General features: G+C 41.7%; 1 protein-coding gene across 1 annotated transcript in view; it reads left to right on the forward strand.

Moving 5' to 3' along the window:
* MAPKAPK5 (MAPK activated protein kinase 5) overlaps positions 1-13,907 on the forward strand; it is a 74,525-nt gene that overhangs the window by 23,553 nt on the left and 37,065 nt on the right. The window contains exons 8-9 of the mRNA XM_056536541.1: positions 256-336; positions 10,959-11,146. Coding sequence (XP_056392516.1) covers positions 256-336; positions 10,959-11,146 — 269 coding nt within the window. The remainder of the gene's footprint in view (positions 1-255; positions 337-10,958; positions 11,147-13,907) is intronic.

Below are 13,907 nucleotides of genomic sequence, written 5' to 3' on the forward strand. Positions count from 1 at the left end.
ATGCTTTATGCAAATTATTAACTCTTATGTACTGTCTATGTTTAGTCTGTTAAATAATAAACTTTAGAGCCACATAGTAATTTAATGTTAATATTTGACTATGTCCTCTCAGACATCTTTACATGTTCTTATTATTACACCTTAACCACAAAATATGTAGTCTGTGAGTCAGTTATTTGTACAATAATGTACAGAAAGTATACACTACCATATTGTAAGTCACATATTTTTGCTTGTTGATGCTGTAACCACCAGGTTCTGGAGGCACAGAGAAGACACCAGAAAGAGAAGTCTGGAATTATTCCTACCTCACCAACACCATACACTTACAACAAGGTAAAACTTCACCTCCATTAATGTTGTCCATGTTTTATGCTTTAAATTAGTCATGTTTTCATTGTAAAGATTAAAATAGTTTTTTGGTGGATTTCTAGGCAAGTCTTAGCTGTTATCCCCAACTGTCAAGTCCTGGGGCCAATGTGTGGGGTACCTGGGACCTTATAGGTTCTCTTTAATATCTAGTACAAAAAATTAACTTTCATAATCAAAGTTCAGCAGAAGAAGCAAGGCGGAACATCGCTGCGGCCGGTGATAGGCTGACGTCTCTCCAACGTTACCGTCCCCAGCGTAAGGCCGACGTTGGAACATGCGTTAGTTTACTTTGTTCACCTTTTGCACCGGGGCATAGGGATACTGCACAGTATAGAGGTCAGCGCCGGCGGCCGCAACAAACAGGACGAGGAGGACAGCGCTTGCAGGTGATATGTGAGTATTTACCCCGGTGGGGACAGCGCAGTAACGGGCTGATAATTAATTTTGGGAGTGGGGGGATGGGGGCGGGTGTAGATTTGGGAGAATACCATTTATATACCGTGGAACAATAAGTTACAAAATACCGTCATACACATATTTGGTGATACCGCCCAGCCCTAGGTTCTACATTAAAGCGTACCTGTCAGATCCCACAAAAAAAAATTTACTCAGTACCTAATCCTGACCATGTACATCTAATTTTTATGCCTCTCTCACCCATATTTATTATATAACTACCTCTTTTCATTAGTTCACAGTATTAGAAATGTTCTCAGGGGAAGGGGGCGTGTCCCTCCCTTGTGGTGCTGGGAGGTGATTGATGTGTCTACTCATGCAGCCTTGTCCATGAGTCATGTCTTCTCCATGACTCATGGACAAGCCTGATGCTGCTGCAGGACTGGTTAGTGTCCCAGTAGGTAAGGGGACCCCTAAAGGTGGGATTTTCAGGAGCCGTTTTCTTTAAAACTGCATGCATCCCCTCGTCCACCGGAGGCAAGTAATTTTTGCATCCGGGTCCGTCCCTATGCAAATCCCTAATTTAGGCCCTCAAATGCGCATGGCGCTCTCTCACTTCAGAGCCCTGTCGTATTTCAAGGCAACAGTTTAGGGCCACATATGGGGTATTTCCGTACTCGGGATTAAATTGTCTAACAAATTGCTTTTTCTCTTTTATCCCGTATGAAAAGGTAAAGTTTGGGTCTACTCCAGCATGTAATTGTAAAAATTTTTTTACACTAACATGCTGATGTAAAAGGAAAAAAAGACCCCCAAGGGGGCGTGCCCTGGACGCGCATGGCGGAGGTCACATAGTCTGAGCTCTGTCTGTACCCGGCTCATTAGTGGCACTAACCAGCACCTACTTGCTCCAAACTGCTCCAGCTGTTCCGGAACCAACCCCTGACCCCGCTACCATGGCCAGAGCCAAGAAAGGGAAGAAAAGCCTGCTGAAATTAACTCAGTTCTTCCCCACTGCTGAGTCTCAAGATGGCGCCAGCGGCCTGCCGGCCCCCGGCAATGCAGCGGCCCATAATGCTAGTACCTCTCCTGCTCCTGAGAGAGCCACTTCGCAGGGATCTGCTTCTCCTCTAGGCTCTGCGGGATCTCAGTTATCTGGTTCACCACCACACCAGTGGCCGGACTCGCCTGCGGGCTTGCAAGCATCGCCATCACTGCGCTCATCTCAGGAAGCTAAAAGCCCGCGGCCTGGCTCCATGTCGACCCTCACCGAGGCAGCTCTACTTGACGTGGCCGCTGACATTACTGCCTCGATCCGGACTGAAATCCGGTCAGCAGTCTCCAGTATACAAAAAGAGCTGCAATCCCTCGGTTCCCGCACTGCACACCTGGAAAACAAAATGGGTGAGCTGATGTCAGCACACAACACTCTTGTTGACAGTGTTAATAGTATGGAAGACTAGGTCGCCGCTCTGAAGGCTAAACTTGTGGAGGTTGAAGATCATTTTAGGAGGAACAACCTCAGGATCAGGGGAGTTCCTGAAGATGTCAAAACCCAAAATCTGCAGGATTTGGTCATGGACTATTTTGCAGCCCTACTACCCTCTGCTTCCACGCATGATTTACTACTGGACAGGGTGCATAGTCTTCCTAAGCCTAAATCTATACCTGCCTCATCACCCAGAGATGTCATAATGCGTGTTCATTTCTTTCATATCAAGGAGAAGCTGGTGCTAGCAGCACACCACGCTAATAATGTCCCATACAAATGGGGCTTTCCCACTAAGCTCATCATCACCTATGGTGGCTCTAAACATATAGCTGCCACACTGGAAGCATTGCTTCAGCTCTGCCAGACCTGCCACCTGTCTCTACCTACCACCACAGATCCTGAAGGCCCCATGCGTCCTCCACAGAAGCTCTTGGATGATTGGACTCTGGTGCAATATGGTAAACGCCGCTCTGAGTAATGTTAAATTGTAGGTTTACTTAATGTGAGCCGGATAGGCACACAAACTGATATGGGTATATCTCTTTACCCGTATTCCCCCGTCAGTGGACCTCTGCCTGATCCACTATGGTGCTCATATTTCATAATCTATTCACTTCTCTGCACCTTACCGGTGTGTTTGTTACTACTGTTTGTGCTTTTGTTTTCAGTACACCTATTACAGCCTATATGATATACATACCTTATTTGTCCATAACTACCCATTAAAATTTTCTTTTACTAATGTTTGACAGCCGCGGTCGTCCCATCTACCACCATGGTTCTTAATGTAACATCCTTAAATGTTAGGGGGCTTAATTCTCCCTTCAAGCATTCTCTGGTCTGGGCGGAGGCTCAACGCCTTCACACTGATTTGTTATGCTTACAAGAGACGCACTTGCTGAAGGGGACTCTGTTCGGTTGCGACATAATTTTCCGCACATTTACTATGCTCACGCTTCTCATAAGAAGCGTGGAGTGGCTCTGGCTATTAGGAATACTGTAGCGGTGACCGATATGGTGGTGGAGGCGGACGATGACAGAAGATACCTTATTGCTAAATGTTTGCTTAATGCTTTGCCCTTTACTATTGTGGTATTATATGCCCCGAATAGAAAACAGCACGCATTTCTCCAACATGTCTTGTCAAGGGTGGCGAGGTCTAACCCAGCAGCGCGCCTCGTTGTGGTAGGTGATTTTAATTCTACCTTATGGCCCTCGATGGATACCACATCCCAAACACATTGCACCGACCCTTCTCCCCTATTTAACACAGTTTCCAAGCACTCTTTGTTTGACGTGTGGAGAATCCAACACTCTAGTGATAGGGACTTTTCCTTTTTCTCCTACCCTCATAATGTCTATACCAGGATAGATTTCTTTCTGGTTAGTAAACCTCTACTTCATTGTATTTCTAAATCACAAATCCACACTGTAACCTGGTCGGATCACGCACCTATCTCCATTTGTATAGATGAACAGGTGCCCCCACCTAGGAAATCCCTCTGGAGAGCTAGTTCTTACATTCTTCAGCATCCATTATATAAACCCAAACTGCATGACACTATTATCTCCTTTTTTGCAGTCAAAAGAAGCTCGGTGTCTAGAGAATCCATACTATGGAGTGCATTCAAAGCTACCTTACGTGGAGTGCTCATCAGCCAATCAGCACACCATGGGAAATCTGTAAGGGAGAGGAGACTTGCGTTGCAATGTGACGTCGCCGCCCTACATAGACAAAATAAATCATGCTTTTCAGCATCAGTGGCTGCCCAAATTTCCTCCATTTCTGCTGAATTGCATAAACTGGATCTCTATAAATTTGATCTGGCTCTTAGATGCCTCCAGCTTGACTCATAATGGTGCGCTAACAAGCCAGGGAAGGTACTCTCTAGACAAATCAAGATAAGGGAGGCTAAGAGTCGCATTGCCCATTTATCTTTGCCTGATGGGTCCAAGGCCTTTGACCCCCAATCCATTGCTAATGCCTTCGCTATATACTACCATTCCTTATATAACCTCTCTGACACTGACCCTTCTCTGACTCCTACCCTATCGTCTATCTCTGACTTCCTTTCCTCTGTCTCCTTACCTGCTCTCTCTTCTGTAGCCATTGAGTCTCTGTCAGCCCCATTCTCTATTTCTGAGGTGCTTGGTGCGATCAGGACGTTGAAAAGTGGTAAATCGCCTAGTCCCGATGGTCTTGTTAATGAATTATACAAGCTGCATGCCACTGACATTGCCCCGCAGTTAACTGCTCTATTTAACGAAATAGCTAACACTGGTCATATACCGGCTGAGATGCTGGAGGCGGTCATAGTAACTCTTCCCAAGCCTGGAAAGTCACCTACCGAACCACTGAACTTCCGTCCCTTCTCCTTATTGAGCTCCGACCTCAAGTTATATTCCGAATTGTGGGTCACTAGGATAGCTGAATTCCTGCCGTCCTTGATTCATGAAGATCAGGTGGGGTTCGTCAAGGGCTTCTTAGGTCAGACACGAATATTCCTGGTGTTATAGAAGGAGGTGAGGAACATAAAATAGGTTTGTTTGCAGACGATGTCCTGATCGCACTGACTTCTCCTCTCCTTTCCCTTCCCCGAGTTATCCAGCTTATTGATCGTTTCAGCGCTGCCAGCTTTTACAAACTTAACCTCTCAAAAACAACTGCTCTTCTACTCTACAAGCTGCCTATCCTTTTCAATGGGCCATGACGGGGGTCACCTATCTCGGTATCTTCTTAACAGCTTCCCCTACTCTATTAGTTTCTACTAATGTCTCCAAGCTCTCGGACCACATTTCGGTGGAAATGCATAGGTACTCTCGCCTACCTTTATCCTGGTCTGGCCGTATTGCTGTAACTAAAATGTTTCTCTTACCTACTTTATATGTTTCGCAATTTGCCAGTTAAACTGCCTCTCATAATGATCAAACGGCTGCAATCACAATTGATGCACTTTATATGGAGAAGTGGGAGGGCTAGAGTTTCAGCCAAAATTATCTCCACCTGCTAGACAGGGGGGACTGGGATGTCCTGACTTGCTTACTTATTACAGAGCTACCCATTTGGTAAACCATAAGCAGTGGTGGAGAGCCGATTCGGATGCTAGATGGATACCCATGGAAACTGCCATCACTGGAGTGCAGTCTCTACAACATTTATTATGGAAGGTAGCCGTTCAGAAATCACGACTATGTCTTTAGTCCTACTATTTCAGCTACTTTGGACATGTGGCTTTTCGCCCTCTCCTCGGGTGTACTCTCGCCTGTTGCTTTCGCCTCTACTCCTATGCCTGTCTTGCACCTCCTCCTTCCTCATGTATCTTTCCTTAACTGGACTGCCCTTGTAGTACAATGACCGGGGGACCTTTTGTGAGCAAGGGGCTTTACTACCTTTTGAGACCCTTAGATCTAGATTCCACATTCCACCACATGATTTCTATAAGTTTCTCCAACTTGGACACCTCCTCTCTTATACCTCCTGGCCTGGCAACTCCGTGGATAAAGTATACACTCATTACTTCCTTACGCATGTAGGGTCTAAGGGAGGGATAGCGATCACATATCGAGCCCTACAACAATTGTCATCCTCTATATCACTATCCTTTAAAGCATCTTGGGAGTGGAATCTGGGTTTCCCAATTAGGGAAGACCAATGGTCATTTATATTTTCTGTACCATTTGCTTTATTCAAATGTATTAACCATGTGGAATAGTCTAGAAAAATAATGTATCGGTGGTTTTATACTCCAGATCGCCTGTCAAAAATATTTCCAGGCACTGCTTCTACATGTTGGAGATGTGGAGATGGAGTGGGGTCCTACCTACATGTGTGGTGGTCTTGCCCGGCTATCACCCCTTTCTGGACGGCTGTTCTTCATCTTTTAATCGAGGTACTTGGACCTTCTGTGCCTTGGGGCCCCAGTATGGCTTTATTGTCACTTCAATTACAGGATATGGCTATTGACTATCGGACTGTTGCTTTTCATGTCCTCACTGCAGCACATATTCTTATCGCCTCCTTATGGAAATCTCGGGACATTTCAACTATCCCAACATTGATTGCCAAAGTTAACTACTCGTGCACTATGGAGAAACTCATGGCGCAACGCCGTAACAAGGACCTTCTATTTCTACGTAAGTGGGGACCCTGGCTTAACTCAGGTCTTTCCGTGACTGCTAATATTTCATCCTGAGAATGTGAAGTATTATGATTCTGCTCTGTGTAATGCTCTGAATTTCAAACCTTATTGGGCTATTCTTATGTCCATCTGCCTTAACGACAGTGTGCCAATACAACATATGCATATCAATCTATCTCTATTGCTTGTTATCTTTACCTGTGGTGTACTGTTTGGTTTGGTTATATGTTTTGTACTTTACATGGGGTACTAGAGTATCCCTTTGTATGTTCTTTTGTATTATAAACTTGAATAAATAAAGTTTTGAACAAAAAAAAAGAGCCCCAAAATTTGTAACGCAATTTCTCCTGAGTACGGAAATACCCCATATGTGAACTTAAAATGCTCTACAGGTGCACAAAATGGCTCAGGAGTGAGAGCGCCATGTACATTGGAGGTGATTTGCACAGGGGTGGCTGATAGTTACAGCCGTTCTGACATAAAAAACACCCCCCAAAAAAATAAAATGTGACCCCATTTTGGAAACTACACCCTTCACGGAAGGGGTATAGTGAGCCTTAACACCCCGCAGGTGTTCGAAGAATTTTCTTTAAAGTTGGGAGGCTTCGGAGAATTTTTGTTAAAATTTTGGGAGGCTTTTTCTCCTATTACCCCTTGTGAAAATGAAAAATTTGGGGTAACACCAGCATTTTTGTGAGAATTTTTTTTTTTTATCATTTTCACGTCCAACTTAAGCGGACCTGTGGGGTGTTAAGGCTCACTATACCCTTGTCATGTGCCTTGAGGGGTGTAGTTTCCAAAATAGAATGCCATGTGTGTTTTTTGCTGTTCTGACACCATAGAGGCTTCCTAAATGTGACATGCCCCCAAAAACCATTTCAGCAAAATTCACTCTCCAAAATCCCATTGTCACTCCTTCCCTTTTGAGCCCTCTAGTGCACCCACAGAGCACTTTACGTTCACATGTGAGGTACACGTTTTGGGGGCTTTTTCTCCTTTAACCCCTTGTAAAAATGAAAAAAACTGGGTCTACAAGAACATGTTAGTGTAAAAAATGAAGATTTTGAATTTTCTCCTTCACTTTGCTGCTATTCCTGTGAAACACCTAAAGGGTTTACAAACTATACATGTCATTTTGTATACTTTGAGGGGTACAGTTTTTATAATCTTGTTATTTATAGGGTATTTCTAATATGAAGGCCTTTCAAATCCACTTCAAAACTGTACTGGTCACTGAAAAATTCTGATTTTGAAAATGATTATGCTTTGTGAAACATTGGAAAATTGCTGCAGGACTTTGAAGCCCTCTGATGTCTTCCAAAAGTAAAAACATGTCAACTTTATGATGCAAACACAAAGTAGACATATTGTATATGTGAATCAATATATAATTTATTTGCTATGTCTATTTTCCTTACAAGCAGAGAGTTTCAAAGATAAAAAAATGCTAAATTCTTCATGACATTTCGAAATTTTTCACCCAAGAAATGATGCAAGTATCGATGAAAATTTTACCACTTTGTTAAATTAGAATATGTCACGAAAAAACATCTCTGAATCAGATTCATAAGGAAAAGTATCCCAGAGTTATTAATTCTTAAAGTGACAGTGTTTTTATTTATTTATTTATTTTTTGGGCAACTCCAGCATGATGCCGTTCTCCTAGACTGTCAACTGCTATGATTCACCTATGGCAGTGATACTTAGCTCTTAAACGAGAGTAACTAGATGATTTTCTAGATCCTGCCCTGAGATATCCCAGAGTGCCACAGCCTTCTTTTGGTGCTCCAATCCTGGACACTGTTCCTTTGTGTTTTTGATGCTGGGATTGCTAGTTATATTATGCTTTTTCTGATTTGACAGTGCCTAACTCTTTATATCTTGTGCCTTTTTGTTGTTTTTTTATTTTTTTATAATATATATTTATTAAAGGTTTATTTAAAATAGTACAATCACGAATATTATTCTGTTGAACAAGCATTCTTCCCTATCCCACCCTGTAGCTCCCTTTTTTACAACTTTACCTTTGACTAGGGTCTCAACATACAATCCACATCCAATTAAAACCACCCCTTTATTCTTTTATCTTATAATCCACTTATTACCTTCTTCCTTCCACTATGTCAGAATAAAAGGGAAGTGGGGAAAGAACGTGTGTTGGGGGTACACTGAAAAGAAAATGAATTCTGCCCCCTCTCTCCTTCCCTTTACATCCAGCTTCGGTCTATGGAGGTGCATCATCATATGTTGATCACCTAGCACCTTGTCTCTTGGCAACGCTTGAAGTAGGGGTCCTGACAGATTTATTTTATGATGCCACAATAGTGGTATTACTGAAGCCTGGTAAGGACCTACTGGAGTAGAGTTCTTCCGGGTGTATGTCTCTCCTTTACCTAGATTACAAAATACTTACCAAAATCTTAGTGACCAGGCTTTACAGGTAATTCTGGAAGTGATTCATTTGGATCAGCAGGCTTATGCCTGAACGTTGTACATCCAATAACATTCAAAATGTTCAGACAGGTGCACACAGGTGGGAGTATCATGTAAGAGAGCGGGCACTTGACTTGCCAAAAGCCTTCAATTCGACCTAATGCCCTTTCCTGCTGAAAGTCTTGAGACTGTTCAGATTTCAGCAGCATTTTATCTGTTGGATTTCTATTTTTTTTATAAACCTTCTAGGGCTTGTATAGCAGTTTAATAGGTCTCTTTCTCCCTCATATGAAAAGCCCAGCTAAATTTCATAAAAGATTGTCGGTATGGGGCCATTCTTTTAGTGTAAATTATTCCACTAATAGATTTCTTACTTTACGTAACTCCTTTTTGCCCGCTTCTCATGGGCAAGATAACTATTTAGTGTGTTTTCTTTTCTTGTGGTTCTTGTGGAAGGCTTGTGTGAATTGTTCTTTTCTCTGTTTTCTTACATGTGGTTAGCAATGTGTGTACATATGCTACTATTGACCACTGTTAATGTATGACAATTACGGTCGCGGTGGCGGTAATAGGACTCAGGACCCCTGGACAGGCAGGGGGAGAGAAGCGGGTGGCAGCGGCGGTGGCGGTCTATGGCACCGCAAAAGCCGCTGCAGTTCATTGATTTAAAGCGCCCGCTTTAAATCAATGATCTGCAGCGGGTGGGGGGGGGGGGGGGGTTAAAGAGCCTATAACTTATACCGGAATATCGGTATAAGCCCTAACATCCACAGATTATCGGTATCGGCCGATCCCTAATTTTTACCATAAATTGCACTGTAGAGAAACTGTCTTGATCTGTAACCCCTTGATTCGACTTTTAAGGGGTTACATACACTGTGCTATATTCTATATCACTCAGGTACAGGGTAGTTCTCAGAATTGTTAGCCTGATTTTGTCTTATTTAAATGGATCTTACATCTTTCAAACATGTTCTATTGCTACAAACTATTTAAAAAGCACATATTTTTAATCCCCATTTAAATATGTGTCCGGGATTGCAGGTTAAAGGGGTACTCCACTGGAAAAGATTCCTTTTTAAATAAATTGTTGCCAGAAAGTTAAACAGATTTGTAAATTACTTCTATTTAAAAATCTTAATCCTTCCAGTACTTATCAGCTGCTGTATGTTCAGAGGAAGTTCTTTTATTTTTAAATTTCTTTTCTGTCTCACCACATTGCTCTCTGCTGACACCTCTGTTTATTTTAGGAACTGTTCAGAGTAGAAGAAAATCCCCATAGGAAACCTATTCTGCTATGGACAGTTCCTAAAATGGACAGAGGTGTCAGCAGAGAGCACTGTGGTCAGACAGAAAGGAAATTCGAAAAGAAAATAACTTCCTCTGGAACATACAGTAGCTGATAAGAACTGGAAGGGTTAAGATTTTTAAATAGAAGTCATTTACAAATCTGTTTAACTTTCTGGCAACAATTTATTTAAAAAGGAATCTTTTCCAGTGGAGTACCCCTTTAAAATCCATCCCAGTATAGTGTCCTCCTGGAGTCATGCTTTCGGAGAGAGAAATGTAAAGTTCTGTACTTGGGTTGATAATGTTGTGAAGGTGAATTCATTATACAAATTTAAAGGTGTTCTCCTGTGCTACACAATTGTGCTGTGTGAACTGGTATAAAAATGAAAACAAATGCTACTTGTTCATCATCAGAAGAGACAAAACAAAGAATTGTGGCTGGTGAATATCATTTGTATTCATTTTTATTCCAGCCTGAGCCCATACACATTTGTGGCATTGGACAACCCCTTTAAATGAGGCCTTGGTGCCCTTCATGACAGTTTACACGTTCTATGTACTAGATTACTGGATATAGACTGGATATCTAAATGTACTGTATATCCCCCTATTTATTGCTAATAAGATAGATGAGAAAAACTATTTCCAAACCGGTTTAATTTTGTATTCTAGATGCATTGGAGTAATATAATAGCTGAAACTGTCTTCACAGCCTTTAAAAATAGCGGTTTTATATATATATATATTTTTTTTATTTGTTTATTTTTTAAATCTATTGAACTTACTAGTGAAACATTTGCTGCAAAACTGATATGCATATTCTGTGTTTTTCCCAGAGCTGTGACTTGTGGTCTTTAGGTGTTATTATCTATGTGATGCTCTGTGGCTATCCTCCCTTTTACTCCAAGCATCACAGTCGGACTATCCCTAAAGACATGAGGAAGAAAATAATGACAGGAAGCTTTGAGTTCCCAGAGGAAGAGTGGAGCCAGATCTCTGAAATGGCAAAAGACATTGTCAGAAAGTGAGTTCTAGTGCTTAATGTTTCGTCATGTTTATCTTGCATTAGAGGCTCCATTTGTGGCGTCTGTCACAAATTCTGTTTCAATAACTGGACAAATATGCTTGTTATACAAAAGGCTTTTCCAGTGAGTGTAGAAATGATATACCCTCTCCACTTAATAAAATGTAAAAGCTGCGCAAAGGTAAAAGCATAGAGAATAAGTAATGAAACAGAATTTTCTACTAGACATCTGCCGCATGTCATACCTTTAGTCAAAGGAGAACTCCAGACAGAACTAACTTAACCCCTATCAATAGGGAGGTCAGACTGCTGTAACCCCCCAATGTCCAGAACAGGACCCCATTTGTCAGGGAGGTGCGTGTGTCGTCTACTGCTGGACGGCACACGTTGCATTCATTTCGGTGGGAGCCCTGGAGATGCCCTGTTGCTGTATTCGAGTCTCCTGGGCGCTCTCATTGAAATAAATGAAGCACACGCTGTCTGCTGGTAAACAATATGTGCTCCTCACTGACAGCCGGGGTCCCGTTCCAAAGATCGCGGGGGGTCCCAGTGGTTGGACCCCCCTGTGATCACCTGCTTATCCACTATCCTGTGGACAGGGGATAAGTAAGATTCGTCTGGAATTCTCCTTTAAGGGGCAGGATGAGCACCATATTTTTTTTTTCTGAGCCGTTTGGTTTATTAAAGGGGTACTCCAGTGGAAAACTTTTTTTTTTTTTTTTTTTTTTAAATCAACTGGTGCCAGAAAGTTAAACAAATTTGTAAATTACTTTTATTAAAAAATATTAATACTTCCAGTACTTTTAGCTGCTGAATACTACAAAGGAAATTCTTTTCTTTTGAAACACAGAGCTCTCTGCTGAATCACGACCACAGTGCTCTCTGCTGACATCCCTGTCCATTTTAAAAACTGTCTGAGTAGGAGAAAATCCCTGTAGCAAACATGCTGCTCTGGACAGTTCCTAAAAAGTAATTTACAAATCTGTTTAACTTTCTGGCACCAGTTGATTTAAAAAAAAGTTTTCCACCGGAGTACCCCTTTAACCCAAACGGCCCACAGCCTTTCTCCATTTTCTAGTGACAGTTCTTTTTAATGTAATTTCAATGTTTAAGAGTCTTGCACATGCTTGCTAAATTCTATTGAGATATCAACTGGCTGGACACATGTTCCATGACTTTTTGTAATTATTCCAGAAATCTAATTGAAGTCTCCCAATCAAGTGCAGACAAATGTATTTAACATATCACTTACGAATTTGCGGTTTGATCATGCGTAGGTTCGCAGCACAATACATTCTTAACCCCTTAAGGACCCGGGCTTTTTCAGTTTTTTCATTTTCAATTTTTCCTCCTTAACTTTAAAAAATCATAACTCTTAAAAATTTTCACCTAAAATTATATATAATGGCTTAATTTTTGCGTCACTAATTCTACTTTGTAATGACATTAGTCATTTTAGCCAAAAATCTACGGTGAAACGGGAAAAAAAATCAATGTGCGACAAAATTGATGAAAAAACACTATTTTGTAAGTTTTGGGGGCTTCTGTTTTTACGCAGTACATTTTTTGTCAAAAGTGATACCTTATCTTTATTCTGTAGGTCCATACAGTTAAAATGATACCCTACTTGTATAGGTTTGAATTTGTATCACTTCCGAAAAAAATCATGAATACATACAGGAAAATTTATACGTTTAAAATGGTAATATTTTGACCCCTATAACTTTTTTATTTTTCTGTGTTCAGGGCACTTTGAGGACTCATTTTTTGCGCCGTCATCTGAAGTTTTTAGCGGTACGATTTTTGTTCTGATCAGACTTTTTGATCACTTTTTATTCACTTTTTTGTGGTATAAAAAGTGATCAAAAATGCGCTATTTTGGACTTTGGAATTTTTTTGCGCGTACGCCATTGAACGAGCGGTTTAAAAAGCTTTATATTTTTATAATTCGGACATTTCCGCACCCGACGATACCACATATGTTTATTTTTATTATTATTTACATAATGTTTTTTTTATTTTTGGAAATGCCGGGTGATTCAAACTTTTATTAGGGGAAGGGATAACTGAAAGGGTTAATGATTTTTTTACACCTTTCTTATGCAATATTATAGCTCCTATAGGGGGCTATAATATTGCATTAACTGATCTTTTACTCTGATCCATCTCCATAGGAATGGATCAATCAGGGTTTTCGGCGATTGAATGCTCAAGCCTGGATCTCAGGCTTGATGCATTCATTCGGCGATCGGACAGCACAGGAGAAGGTAAGAAGACCTCCTCCTGTGCTACAGCTGTTCGGGATGCCGCGATTATACCGCGGCGATCCCGAACAGCTCCCTGAGCTAGCCGGGCACTTTTACTTTCGTTTTTAGCCGCGCGGCTCAGCTTTGAGCGCGCGGCTAAAGGGTTAATAGCGCACGGCACAGCGATCAGTGCCGCGCGCTATTAGAGGCGGGTCCCGGCTTCACTATGACGCCGGGCCCGCCGCGATATGATGCGGGGTCACCGTGTGACCCCGCGTTATATCGCAGGACCGGGACTCATGACGTATGCATACGTCATGGGTCCTTAAGAGGTTAATGATGATGATCGTGCAATATCTACCATTGAGCCCCAATCTTCTAGCCAGAAAACTATTTGTACAATACTAAAACCCGATCTTTGTACAATATTGTTATTTCAATATTTACAATATTCTGTGTATGGTATTATCAGGACTACCATCAGAAATTTTGGGGCCACTTACACATCTCAAAGC

This window comes from Hyla sarda, chromosome 1 (assembly GCF_029499605.1).
Source record: "Hyla sarda isolate aHylSar1 chromosome 1, aHylSar1.hap1, whole genome shotgun sequence".
NCBI lineage: Eukaryota > Metazoa > Chordata > Amphibia > Anura > Hylidae > Hyla > Hyla sarda.